The 12,483-nt window shown below is 44.9% G+C and overlaps 1 protein-coding gene across 1 annotated transcript in view; it reads right to left on the bottom strand.

Annotated features, from left to right (window-relative positions):
* PLXNC1 (plexin C1) overlaps window positions 1-11,881 on the bottom strand; it is a 70,927-nt gene extending 59,046 nt beyond the window's left edge. Inside the window, exons 1-2 of the mRNA XM_068190388.1 lie at window positions 10,659-11,881; window positions 440-562 (exon numbers count right to left, since the gene is read on the bottom strand). Coding sequence (XP_068046489.1) covers window positions 440-562; window positions 10,659-11,606 — 1,071 coding nt within the window. The 5' untranslated portion in view covers window positions 11,607-11,881. The remainder of the gene's footprint in view (window positions 1-439; window positions 563-10,658) is intronic.
* Window positions 11,882-12,483: the final 602 nt, after the last annotated feature.

Genomic DNA, 12,483 nt, shown 5'->3' with positions numbered 1-12,483 from the left:
ATTAAAGTTAGCACAGGTCAACTATTCAGAAGCCAAGGCAAAATGAATCTTGACTCTTCTCTCTAATGGACAGCTTTTCACATCACACAGGCAAACAAACAAACACACGCTCTTCCAAAATCTAACAATATTTCTACTGGAAAAATCAAAGCAAGGAGGAAACAAGGCAGAATAACTGAGAACTCCACAGTCTGTGAATTAATACTTTGGGCATTAGGGTTTTAATGAAATGTTTACTTGAATCTCAGCAGGGTACATAATTGCTTTTGAAAGTTATCTTGCTCTCCAAATGACCATACAGCAGTTATTTCACAAACAAAATATAGAGATTCAGGGCATCATATTTGTTTATAATAGACTGAATAAACTAGGAAATATTTACCCACTCGAACGCAACAGCAGTTGGTGGAGAAAGGAAGAACTGCCACACTCAGCTTACCTTCAGTAACTGTCCATCATCTGTTCCCAAAAAGAGAACTATATGATTCAAAACAACTGTGCCATAAACAGCTACTAATCCAGAGTGAATCAAGGTAGGTAATTTCTTGATTGATCGTGCCTCCTGAGAATCAGATATAAGAAAAACATATTAAAAAATCATTCACCTATACTCCAAAACTTTGAGGAAAAGAAGAACCCCTGGAAAGATTCTCAGAGAACCAACTTTAGACAACACTTTGAGTAGCATTCCAATTCTGATACAATTTCAGAGGAACACATTATTGAAATTACACACAAAGCTAGTTTTTCATATGTGACAACCAGCTATGTCTGTAACAAATATTATATCTGCTGCAGTTAAATCACTGACTTCAGTGGGATACAGACTCAGTGTAGCAGCAGTAAGTTACTTTGCAATAGGATTTCTCTTTTTTGGGACATAAGCCCTGGGTTTATTCTGAATTTCCAGTTCTTCTCAATGAGGCAATGCTTTGCCATCACCTGAAGACTAGATACACTCATCAACCACTTTCAAAGGCATGCAAATATTATGGAGAAAGGAGACACTTCAAACAGTGTCTGTGTGCATAAAAATGCAAACCTTCATCTTCCATGACACTAGAGGAAGTAGAGACCTGTGTATTACATAAACATAAAAATGAGATAAAGCAATATAAAGTTCATGTCACAGAGAACATAAATGTAGCTGTGTGAGCTTTAAAATCAACACGTTACCCTCAATTCTCCATCCCACCTGGAGGAAATTAAGTGGCAAACACATGCAAGCAGCTCATGAAAAAAACATCATGCAGGAAATCCCTGTATCTTGTAGAATGAAAAACCAAACCAAAAAACTCTGATTGTAGATGATCAACTGTTGAAAGGAAATCTACAAGAGTGAGAATAGGACCATTTACCAGGGAAATCCCTAGAAGCCCATGTGTCCACTTAGTAAGCAGTAATTTGGATTTAAAGTCTTCTAATTGCTCTAAGTCAATCTCTGTGGTAGACATTGCCAAAGGTGTGATCCCACCTGCTCTCTAAATGGGTCCAACCCCAGCCAAGCTTTACTTCACTTTCCCTGTATAATGTTTTCCAGTGAACTTAGTTAAGGTAATGATGTGCCTAGGAAATCCTCTGTAAATCTACCTACCTACATCTTCATTTGAGTCATGCTCCTCATCATATGAACATGTGGCTGCACAAACACCAGTGCTGGCAAAAAGGAGTGGTAGGCATGGAGAGGTAGCAGACAAGAGCTCAGGTAAGACCAGCTTCTTGGGAACAAGAAGCTAACCTGTAGGTTAGCTTACAAAATCCAGAATTACAGCTTCTAGGACAGATTCCTAAACCTACAGGAACGCTCTGACTGCAAGAGCCTATTTCACTAAAATGCACAAAACAAAGTGTGGAATGGACCATCAAAATTGACATTTAGAAGTGAGGTGAAGGCATTTGTCAAATCCATAACATGGTAACAGCTGAATTCAACTCTCTTGCATGCTATGATGCTGGCTTAATCCCAAAAAGTCTTTCCACTAGAAATATTTTTTTCCTGAACTGCAATCCTAAGTCAATTATAATGTTCTTCAGTCATCTGAATTATTTTAATTAACTTGAAAGAACAGCCACTTGGAATAAAAGAAGACTTTATTAACTTTCATATTTAAAGTCACTATTTCTTTTTTCATGCAGCAGGAACAAGACACAAGGAAGTGTCATGCACTGGCACAGAACTTTGGTAAAACTCACTTGGCCATGAGAAGCCAGTACCCTGGACGTCTGTGCTAGATAGGGAAGTGGGGCAGGGTGTGGTTGCAAGCATTTTAAGGTGGAAAAAGATAACTCACTTTGTAATAGATCAGAAAGTAACAAAACTCCAGAACTAGTGCACTCAATGACTCCCTAACTCAGGTTAGGGAGTGAGGAAGTGGAGCTTCCACACTTTCATTTCCACCAAAATTAGGAATAGTTTTTCTGCAGTGCACCATGTAGTAGTGTAAGAGAGATAAACTACACTAGGTTCCTCACAGACTCTGTACAACAAGATCACAGAAAAGAGGAGTACTCACCCGGTTTCTGAAAAGCTTTGCTGCCAGATTTTATTTTGACCCACATACTAATAAAATAACCAGTGTCATATCAGTGCATCCTCCTCATCTGACTGAGGAACCAATACTGACAAGTGTGGAAGTCTCCTCCCCCTCCTCTGCTTGCTAGAGGGAGGGTCAATGCGACATTGAGCTAATACGTGTAAGAACGGGGGGAATTCAGATGGTGGACAGTCACAAAAAAAAATGCCTTCTCTCTTTTGCAACCTATTCCTCCAGTTTGCCCATTTCCTCCAGGGTGCAGCTGCTGCTTTCACCCTTCTGTCACCCCTTTTCCACATCCATTTATTGTTTTAACAAGCCCTTTTACCTCTTCCACTGTGACTAATGGGGTTACAGCACTGTAGGGCCTTCCCAAGCTGCTTCTTTCACAGCTAAATCCATTCTTAAAAATGCATTTACAGTCTAAGCTTCCTTTACACTTGAAGAGTCATTCATCTCCGTGGTCATCTGTTTGTCTATCCTAAAACATTATCAGGCACATACAAAAGCAAGAAAAGCAAAAGAAAAGATAACACCACTCTGTAAGACCTCCTTTTTTTAATTCTTCACTTTCATCCTCTGTTCTGTTCTGTAGTCCCTCTACAGCCTATACTTGTTTGGTTATTGGCATGGAAGGTATTTATACTAATTTTCTATTTGGCACTTCATTTTCAGATGTATCTCCATATGACTCCAGCTGCAGCAACCATATTCACACTTCTACTTTCTGTCTTGATTTCCTCATGATTATTTTACACTGCGTGCCTCAGAGGAAAGGGCAGCATTTTTAGCTCACACAGCACTCATATGCAGCTGTCCAAAAAGTAAAATAAAGGGTTTGAGCATCCGAGTGAAAGAACAGATGCAGCTATACAAAAGGACACAAGATTTGTAAGTACCATATAGCAATAGTCAACACTGAAACAACAGATGCTTTTCCTAGGGAGAAAGAACTTTTGGAACTTTATTCTTCTTTCTTAACTTCACCATGCTTTAACCACTTCCATCAATTTTTACTATATCAGAGGGCAAATATTGGGGCATGCAGCAAGCCTTTATTAGGGCTAAGGAATGAGAACATGAACCGTTCCAAAATTTTATTTCCAGGAAGTTTTTTGATTTGTGCATTGCCCAGCAATGTTAAGTGGACAAGCCTGACAACATGAGTAGCCTGCAAAAAATCGAGGATGACCAGAAAATCAGTCTTCAGTGAGACCTTGCAGAGGCAAATCCTGAGGCTCATGATGCAAGGCAGGAAGAACAGTCAGCGGCTATGGTTGAGTGAGATGCTGATGGAGACTCCTGAGATGGGGAAGCTAGAGACTAGTGACTTCCTGCATCAGCAGAAACAGTCCTTCTCTGCCCTCAGATCTAAGTTCACAGAAGTGGTAAAGTGTCCTAATAACCAGTGAGGTAGAACAAGCTCCATTAAGGAAGGCTTTGAAACCAACTGAGCTTGAACAGCGTGTTAGCAGAGAGCAAAAGGAAGTGGTGGGTGACCATGAGGGATGAAGGCACACACTTGCTAAACAGTCATACTGTTACAACAGGATGGGGCTTTTTTTAGGGGACCCTACCCATTGCAGAAAGACTGTGGTAATTCCCCTTTCCTTGGACCACTACCCATTGTTGCACCTCCATGCGGACATCAAAGCCATGGCCTAGTGCAGATCAGGACTACAAAGATCTGGGGGAAAAGTGAATAAGATGGGACTCCAGGCTATGTTAACCTGTGGGGTCAGTCAAGAGTGATGCTCTTCTGGATCTGCTACTCAAAACCAAGGAAGAACTGACTGAAGATGTGATAATCCAAGCAGAGAGCTGGAGACCAGGCTTCAGTGTTTTCAGGGAAATAGTCAGTGGGATCCCCTGAGAGTCAGCTTTGAAGGGAAATAGAGCTCAAGTAAGCTAGCAGGCCTTTTAGGACAATCTCTGTCAAGCACAAAACTCAGGAAAACAAGCAGACCTACCACAAGATGGCCTCTAGCTAAACAGGGAAGTCATGACTGAACTACACTGCAGAACAACAGCATGCAGGAGGAGGAAGCAGGACTAAGGAGGAAGTCTCTGGACATGCAGGAATGGTGTTAGGAAAACCCAGGGTCACCTGGTTTTGGAACTGGCAAAATATGGTATAGACAAAAAGAAGAGCTTCCACTACCACATGAGCAATGAAAGAATGAACAATGAAAATGCACACCAGCTGCTGAATAGCTCAGGAGATTTACTGACAGCAGATGCAGACATGGCTCTGGACTTCACTAGCAACATCTTGCGGTCCTTTGTACACAGAGTTCAAGGATGAGAGAAACTACAAGTACTGGGAGAGGATTAAGCCAGAGATCTCTTAAGAAATCTCAGATTTTACAAGTTTTAGGAAAGACAGATGGGATCTGTAGGAAGATGCTGAGAGACAGTCTGATGAAGCTGAAAGGTTATTCTCTGCTATTTCAAAAGGTGTGGAGATCAGGTAAAGTCTCCAACTGAATAAAGACAAATACCGCACCAATATTCAAAAAAACCAAGATTTTTTCAGGGAACTACACGTTAGGTCTCATTTTTTTCCTGGGAGAATCATGGAGAAAATCCTCTTTGGAACCATTTCTGGACACAAGAACACGAACAAAGTGACTGAGAAAAGGCAGCATAAATTTACCAAGAATAAATCATGCCTGACCAATCTGAAGTATTTATAAGACTTGTAGGTGTGGTGCTTAGGGACATGGTTCTGCGGTGGATGATCTTACAGGTCTTTTCCAAAACTGGGCTGGTTCAGCCTATAGAAGAGACAATTTCAGAGGGACCAAAGAAACAAAGCAAGGCTCTTAACCAAAGTGTACCTAAGGTAATGAGAGACAATGAGACAAACTGAAACACTGCAGGTTTCTAGAGAATAGGAGATCAAAAAGCACCATTACGAGGGCAGTCAAGCAGAACAAGTTGTCCAGAGAGGTTGTGCAGTCCCCATCCCTGGAGTGTGAGAGTTGACAAGTCTTTGGTGGCTTACGTCCCACACTAAAGAGGGATGAACTGAAAACTCATCGTAACGAGACAGAAATATTCACTTCAAAAATGTTAACTCTAGAAACCCATCAAACATCAGATGCAACACTAGAAGTTTGTAATACTCAGGAGACTGACTGTACTACTATAAAATCAATTACAGGATCAATTTTGATATAAAATTATATTTAAAAGTCTGTAATTATTTCCTTAAATAAAAGGCCATGAATCACTCTAGAATGAGTTACCACAAATTCAAATGTTGTTCCTGTAAATTAAATGCCCTAATTAAACTGATGTGACTCTGTTAACTTCAAAATCTCATTTTGGTAGAGCTTACACAAGCTAGGATTTGTCCTAGGATTCCAAACTGTGTTTGATAAATTAAGGGATACATACCAACCCTCATATGTATCAACCACTGAAAAATGAAAACGTTCAAAGAAGAGACTGTTACAACTCTTTCCTTGCATTAAATAACAGATGAAAATCCAACCAAGATAGCTTATTTTTTAGTAACTATCACAACTACTTAGCCTGTTCACATAATAAACACCTTAATATAAACTACAGCAATTCTCTTTCTTACAGGTATATGCCTAATAAATTTTTTTTTGGCATTTTCTACCCGAAAAATTGTGAATCCTTGAATCACCCTGAGTCCTTTTCTTCTCATGCAACTTTTTTAATGGCAAAACCAATTTCCAGATTTGTCATTATCATGGTTAGGTAACACTCTACATCTCTCCCCAGTTGATGTTCTCCAACTGGAACACTTTTCCTACTCATCTACTTGCCTGTGACTCACAATATCCTGGCTTGTCTGTGAGAGACCTGAGATCCTTGTAGGTCCTATTCTGTCACAGAACAACAGAAGAAAAGCCTTTCTTAAAGTTCACTAACTCCCACAGCAAGTTTGTGACAAATTCCAGCATTCCTCCTGTGTTTGTAAGTACTCAGTCAGGTTTCTGAAATGAAATTGAGAATGAGATTTGGCAAATTCACATTTATTAACTAAGGAAATTGTGAAGAAGATGCACTTATGTATATGTAGGATATGCTAGAGAGCCCAGTAACACATACACCCTGATAGTGCATGTAAGTAGATATCTTCAAAACTAAGACACACATGAATCAAAGAAAAAACAGCTGAATATAAAACTGCAAAATGTTTTCAGAGTAGTTTCAACTAAAACACCACTTGCCTCTTGCTAGATAGGAATCCTGTCTCTGGGAATCAAGTAGTGCCAGTGTCCTGAATAAACACATCCAAGTAGGACAAACCTCTTCGTGCACACTATGCACACTACTGCACTAAACAAAAATGGACTTTCCTACTTCTTATGTGGAGAAATTCCACAGAATTTGTAGCAGCCACATACTTTCTGATAAAGTTGCTAAGTAAGGATCTTAAAAATTACTAGTTTTCAATGATAGATATCCAGCATTAAAACTTAATGCAAATGAGAACTTTGGCCTAAGAGGTAAAGTGAAGCTAAAGAGATTACACACCTACAGTGAGTTCTAACAGGATGCAGAGCAATTTGGTTCCAATCCAGTGAAGTACTCAAGTACATGCTTTCCTTTAAATGTATGGGTATGAAGATGATGGAAATACTTATATATGCCTAATGTTAATTATGTCATTAAGTGCTTTACTGGGTTAGGCCCAGATAGCTCAGTACCTTACAGGAATGAGTTCGGAGTACAACATGCAGCAACAGCATGACAGGGAATTCAGGACCATAAATACCCAGGGCTAAGCCCCTCTTGCAGTGTCCTATTGAGAAATGCAACGTGAGTGGAGAGGGGTAAGAGGATGTCTTGCCTAAAGGTTATCAGAATAATAACAGAAATCTGAAGGATGACCAGAAGGAAAACACACTGCCACTACTCCCTAATGTATATGCTTACTAGAAATTGTATTCCTGCAGTGAAAAAAATCCCTGTATTTCCAATTCTTACATAAACTGATAGTCCATGTCTGGGATCCACATTTCTCATCACATCACACCTGAGCTCCTGCATTCAAGTGTACCCAGCAAATACGACTAAGACCCACAGCACCCTACAACACGTGGTATCTGCAATGCAAAAGCCAGACTGACATTCAGCATGGTCCATCCACCACAAGCACCAGAGAGGTCTTGCACTCACAGTGCTCATAATGCTGCAACACATTCCTTTGCTCAAGACCAACACTGTCCTTAAAAGACTGGAGTTTAAAGCAGTGTTGAGGACTGTTGCTTGCTGCCATTCCTACACATCGTAGTACTCCTGACAGCTCCATGCTATGAGGCTTCTGGCCAGAGCCACTGCTGCAAGCTGTGCACTGATGGACATGCCACACTCCATCTTCCTGTCAGCTCTGAGTCCAAGTGATGCCTTGTGAAGGCTGACCTAGAACAGAGACTAGACAGAGCTAAAGAATAAAGTAGGTCTTTATTAGAAGGCCTCAGTGGATACACCTTGGGCAGCACAAGAGCCCAGCCAGGGCTACACCCAAGATGAACCCAAAATCATCACAAAAAATAGACAACTGGTCACAGGGTCTCACACTTTTTAAAGTTCTGGTCTATTAGTATATTGGAGTTAATTGTCCAATTATAGCTTTAGCTTATCAAGTCCCATCATTCTTGTTTTTCTATCTTCATTCCACCATTGTTTATGCTCTTGGGCCTGAGATTTGGATAATTTGTCCTTGGTCCTCAGCTAAAGAAGGAATTGTTTTGTCTAGTTTGTGAAGACAGCTTACTATCCCCTAATATGAAGCTCAGAAGTACACACTAAGGCAGCACAGAATCTGAAAATATAAAAGCTAAAACCTGAGGCATCACAAGAACAGCATATTCTATGATTGCAGGGACTCCCATACTTCGGTGAGAGACGGTAGAAGGATCTGGTCTAAAACAACCCATAAGCAGCAGCATATGGGCCTGTCATCTCCAAATTTACTCTGCAATAGCCTAGCCTAACCTTCTGTAGTATAAAAAATATTAAAGCTGAACTACATGCATTTATTTCTATGTTTATACACCATAAGCACATACAATTAACTTTTAAAAGAGAGCTAATTAGCCATGTAATGTTATAGGTCACTTTACTTCACAGGACCCACATGTTCTGCTATCTCACAAAATACTAAAATACCACTTTTCTCTCAGTGGCAAACTGCATTTCTTGTGTCAAAATATTATAATCAATAACATCATCATAGATTGGGACATAAGGTTAAGTAAGCAATCCTTTTAAGGATTGTTACAGTTGAGATTATTCAACATTGTATCCAAATATAATCTAAGTTTCCAGGAGGGACTAGCCTTTTGGGACATGAAAGTAACTCTGGAGTCACAGGAGTCTGATCTGAATCAGACCAATCCTGAAACAAGTGGATCATTGATTTTTCATATTCAGGCCCTGAGAGGCAATGGGGAGATGGAATTACCCTGTCCACAGAAATATATGCCTCACCTTACCTGCATTATGTTACTCTGTGAGATCTATGACGCTCTTCTGAAATCTCTTGCATGAGGTTCTGTAAAATGTTTAGAAAGGCTCTACTGCCCAGGAAGCATTCTTTTTCTGTTTTGTTTAGCAGGCTCAGAAAGCACTTTGCTAAGAAACTTCATGAGTAATTAGGAACAAACAATGCAAACTAAAATTCCAACAAGCAAATAGGTATTTTGGGATCAGAATGAGACTTCAAATTCATTCTGGAAGTTTGCCTTGTGGGAGCACAGAAATCACACAGTAAGCTAGCACTGGAAATCAAAGGATTGGCTCTGGCTCTGTAGTGAGTTTCACTATTTCCTTCAGCAGAGCTGTCTCACCCACATACGGGGTTCTCATTCACAACCACGTCCTCTAACACTGGCAATAGTCTCACAGCTCAGTAGGGAGATAACCAGACTGAATCACACATGCCCTCTGGTAGTCTGCTTGGAAAAAATATCAGCACTGCACTCCACTATGAGTTAGATTTGGAAAGCCAAGGAGTGCCAGTAAATGTACTGCGCTTCTTTCAAGGAATTTCAAAGAAACTCTTATTGTAATACATTAAGGATTCAGTTTAGCTGCAAAGACCCTGGATGGTGTGGGAACTGCAAAGGGCTTAGGGATTGCTTTATGCTGCCTTGCTTGATCCCCTATGGTTCTCCTTGATACTTTTCAGTGGTCCTTTTGCCACAGCTCTGGAAAGTCTTCTGAGTCTAATTTAAAAGCATGGACAGGCCTTTCAAAAGCACCTTCTTAATCAGAATGACATTTTTACCTTCCTATATAATATAATGTTTAGGTAATTTCATTACTACTGAGGCCACAGCAAAACCAGTAGCCTCGCCTATCCCACCCTCTGTGCACCCAGCTCACCCTGAAAGGAGGAAGGAGCGGAAGAGAGTGTTACTGAAGTAGGTGACATGGGAAACTCCATGGGATACCACTGTCTGTGAAAATGTAACCACTGCAACAACAAAGAGATATCACCTATTGTTGTCTCCTGCACACAAGGATTTGGGGAGGTGGCTGTGAGAGCCCTCCAAAGCAAGGCCAATCGTATGAGGCTTGGGAAATACCTACTACTGAACAAGGAACCACAGATAACTAGTGAGTGATAGGGATAACAGTGCACACAGCCCAGTGCACAGAGCAAATTTGATGGTTTTTTTTTTTTTAATTTCTGATGTAGCTGCAATGACATGAGATGTGAATGCACAGAATAAGATAGGAGATGCCTAATCTAGGCTGTATGGAAAATAAAACGAAATAAGACTAATCCTAGGCTGAAAAGGACACATCGAGGGAGAAGCCTAAGACTCAGGTCTGACCCAGGATGCCCTCAGGTGCTCCCTCAGATGTACCTTTCACAACAGGCAGGTGGGAAGTATACCAAAATCTAGTAAAGAATCAGCTTTTTAGAAACAGAACAAGATGGGGAAATCACGAGAGCTGACAGAGCCAGGGCTGATGTGCAAAGCCTGGTCTGGCTCTTAAGTTTCTCACAAACTTCATGTGCCTCCAGGTCAGGGACATACCATGACACATGCAGAGACACCAGCCACAACAATTAACAGTGTCAACAAGGGCGTGCAGGGTGAAAGCTTAGCAAATGATGCCCAGACTTACACAGCTTTTCCCGTTCATATTGAAGTGTGTGGATGCACAGGCTTTCTCCTTCATCTCCTCCATCCCAAAGATGCAGACGGCAGTGCTGTTCCACGCCTTGGTGCTGTGGCTGTGGCGGAACACACCCACCCACCAGCCCCGCTCACCCTGGCGGACAAGGCTGGAGGAAATAATGAGGCTCCTGCACCCGCAGTCCAAATAGACGTGCCCTTGCAAAGTAAGGCCACCCTCTGAAGGACGCAGCTGGCGCAGGACAGCCATGCTGGGTGGCTCCGTGTTATTGCCCAACCTGGCCTTCAAAGTGTAGTAGGGAAAGAAAAGGTGATCCCTCCACTGGAGCGCGTCAACAAAGTGCAAAGGTTCCTCCCTTCGCTTGATGATGCCCAGCTCCTCCTTGGACTTCAGGTTGACCATGCTGCGCACCGTGATGACGGTCTCCTTGTCCGACTTCGAGGGCTCGCAGTGCAGGTGGTTCGTGTCAGCGCTGGTTGAGTAGGTGGCCGCCACGGCCAGGTACCAGGCGCCGGCCTGCTGGAAGACGACGCCGGCGGTGGAGCCGTCGGGCAGGCAACTGACCACCTCGCTTTGGTTCAAGCGCTGCCGGTAGGACGGCTGCTCCCACACCTGGCAGGCGCCGCCATCCTGGGTCCAGCCGGTCAGCAGGACGCCCACCCCGCCGGCCTCCTCGTAGTGCAGCAGCAGGTTGCTGCGCATGCCGGGGGGCTCCCCGCATCCCTGCCCCACCGCCGGCACCACGCGGCGGCGGCGCTGCAGGTCGGGCCCCAGCTCGTAGAGGCAGCTGCCGCCCGCCACCAGCACGGCGCCGCCGCTCACCTCGATGTTGTCGATGGGGGCCCCCAGCAGCTCGAAGCTCTGGGGTCCGGCGGCGCCCGCCAGCGCCGCCAGCAGGGGCAGCGCCCAGCTGAGGGCGGGCGGCGGCGCCGCCATGGGCGCGGGCTCGGCTCGGCGCCGCGGGGCGCCTCAGGCGGCGGCGGGCGGCGGGCGCTGCTGCGCCATGGTGCGCGGAGGAGCCGGGCGCGCTGCCGCCGCTTCTCCCTGCGCCGCGGCCGGGCTGCGCGGGCGGGGAGTTCCTCTTTCGGGGCGGGGAGGAGGGGGTGCCTGCACAGGAGAGGTGGGCCGGGCTCCTCCGGGAGGGTTGCCGAGCCACGGAGCCGCCGTGCGCCGCCGCTCCCCCTCCGCCCCCCGGCCCCGCCGGCCCGCCTTGCCGCGGACGGTGGGCGGCGGCGGCGCCGCGGGAGCCCACCTCGGCCGCCGGGCTGCCGGGGGCGGCCGCTCGCAGCGGCGTGGTGGGACGCGGTGGAGAACGAGACCCACCTCGCCCGGCGGCGCTCAGCACCCAGACCCGCACGGGGACCTCTCCGGGGCAGCGGAGCAGAGGAAGCCCTCCGGGGCAGGGCGGCCGCCGTGCACTCCCTTTGCCTCGCTCCCGGCCCGGCTGAAGCCCCCCGCGGGTAGTGGGCGAAGAGCGGCGAAGGTGCTAAGCGGCAGCCGGTGGCGCGGTCCGCTGGCGGATGCCGGGTGTGGGCGTGGGTCAGACTCCGCAAGGCTCCGGCAGTGCCCGCTGCGAGCCTGGAAACCCGTCTTGTCCCCGTTCAAATGCACCACAGAACCGCCCCGCTAAACAGCACCCCCGTCAACCAGTCGGCCGATGCCTCCTTGAGCGAGAAGGTTGAGGGGTCAGAGATCCCTGGTTAGAGCTTGTTCTTGCCTGAGGTAGAACAAAGGCTCTCGGCATTCTCCCGAGTCCTGCAGGGCACACAAAAAACCTGTCCTTTTCCAGCTGTGCTGCTGAGACATGGACGCC

This window comes from Anomalospiza imberbis, chromosome 5 (genome assembly GCF_031753505.1).
Source record: "Anomalospiza imberbis isolate Cuckoo-Finch-1a 21T00152 chromosome 5, ASM3175350v1, whole genome shotgun sequence".
NCBI classification, from domain to species: domain Eukaryota; kingdom Metazoa; phylum Chordata; class Aves; order Passeriformes; family Viduidae; genus Anomalospiza; species Anomalospiza imberbis.
This window is presented reverse-complemented; position numbering and strand designations above follow the sequence as displayed.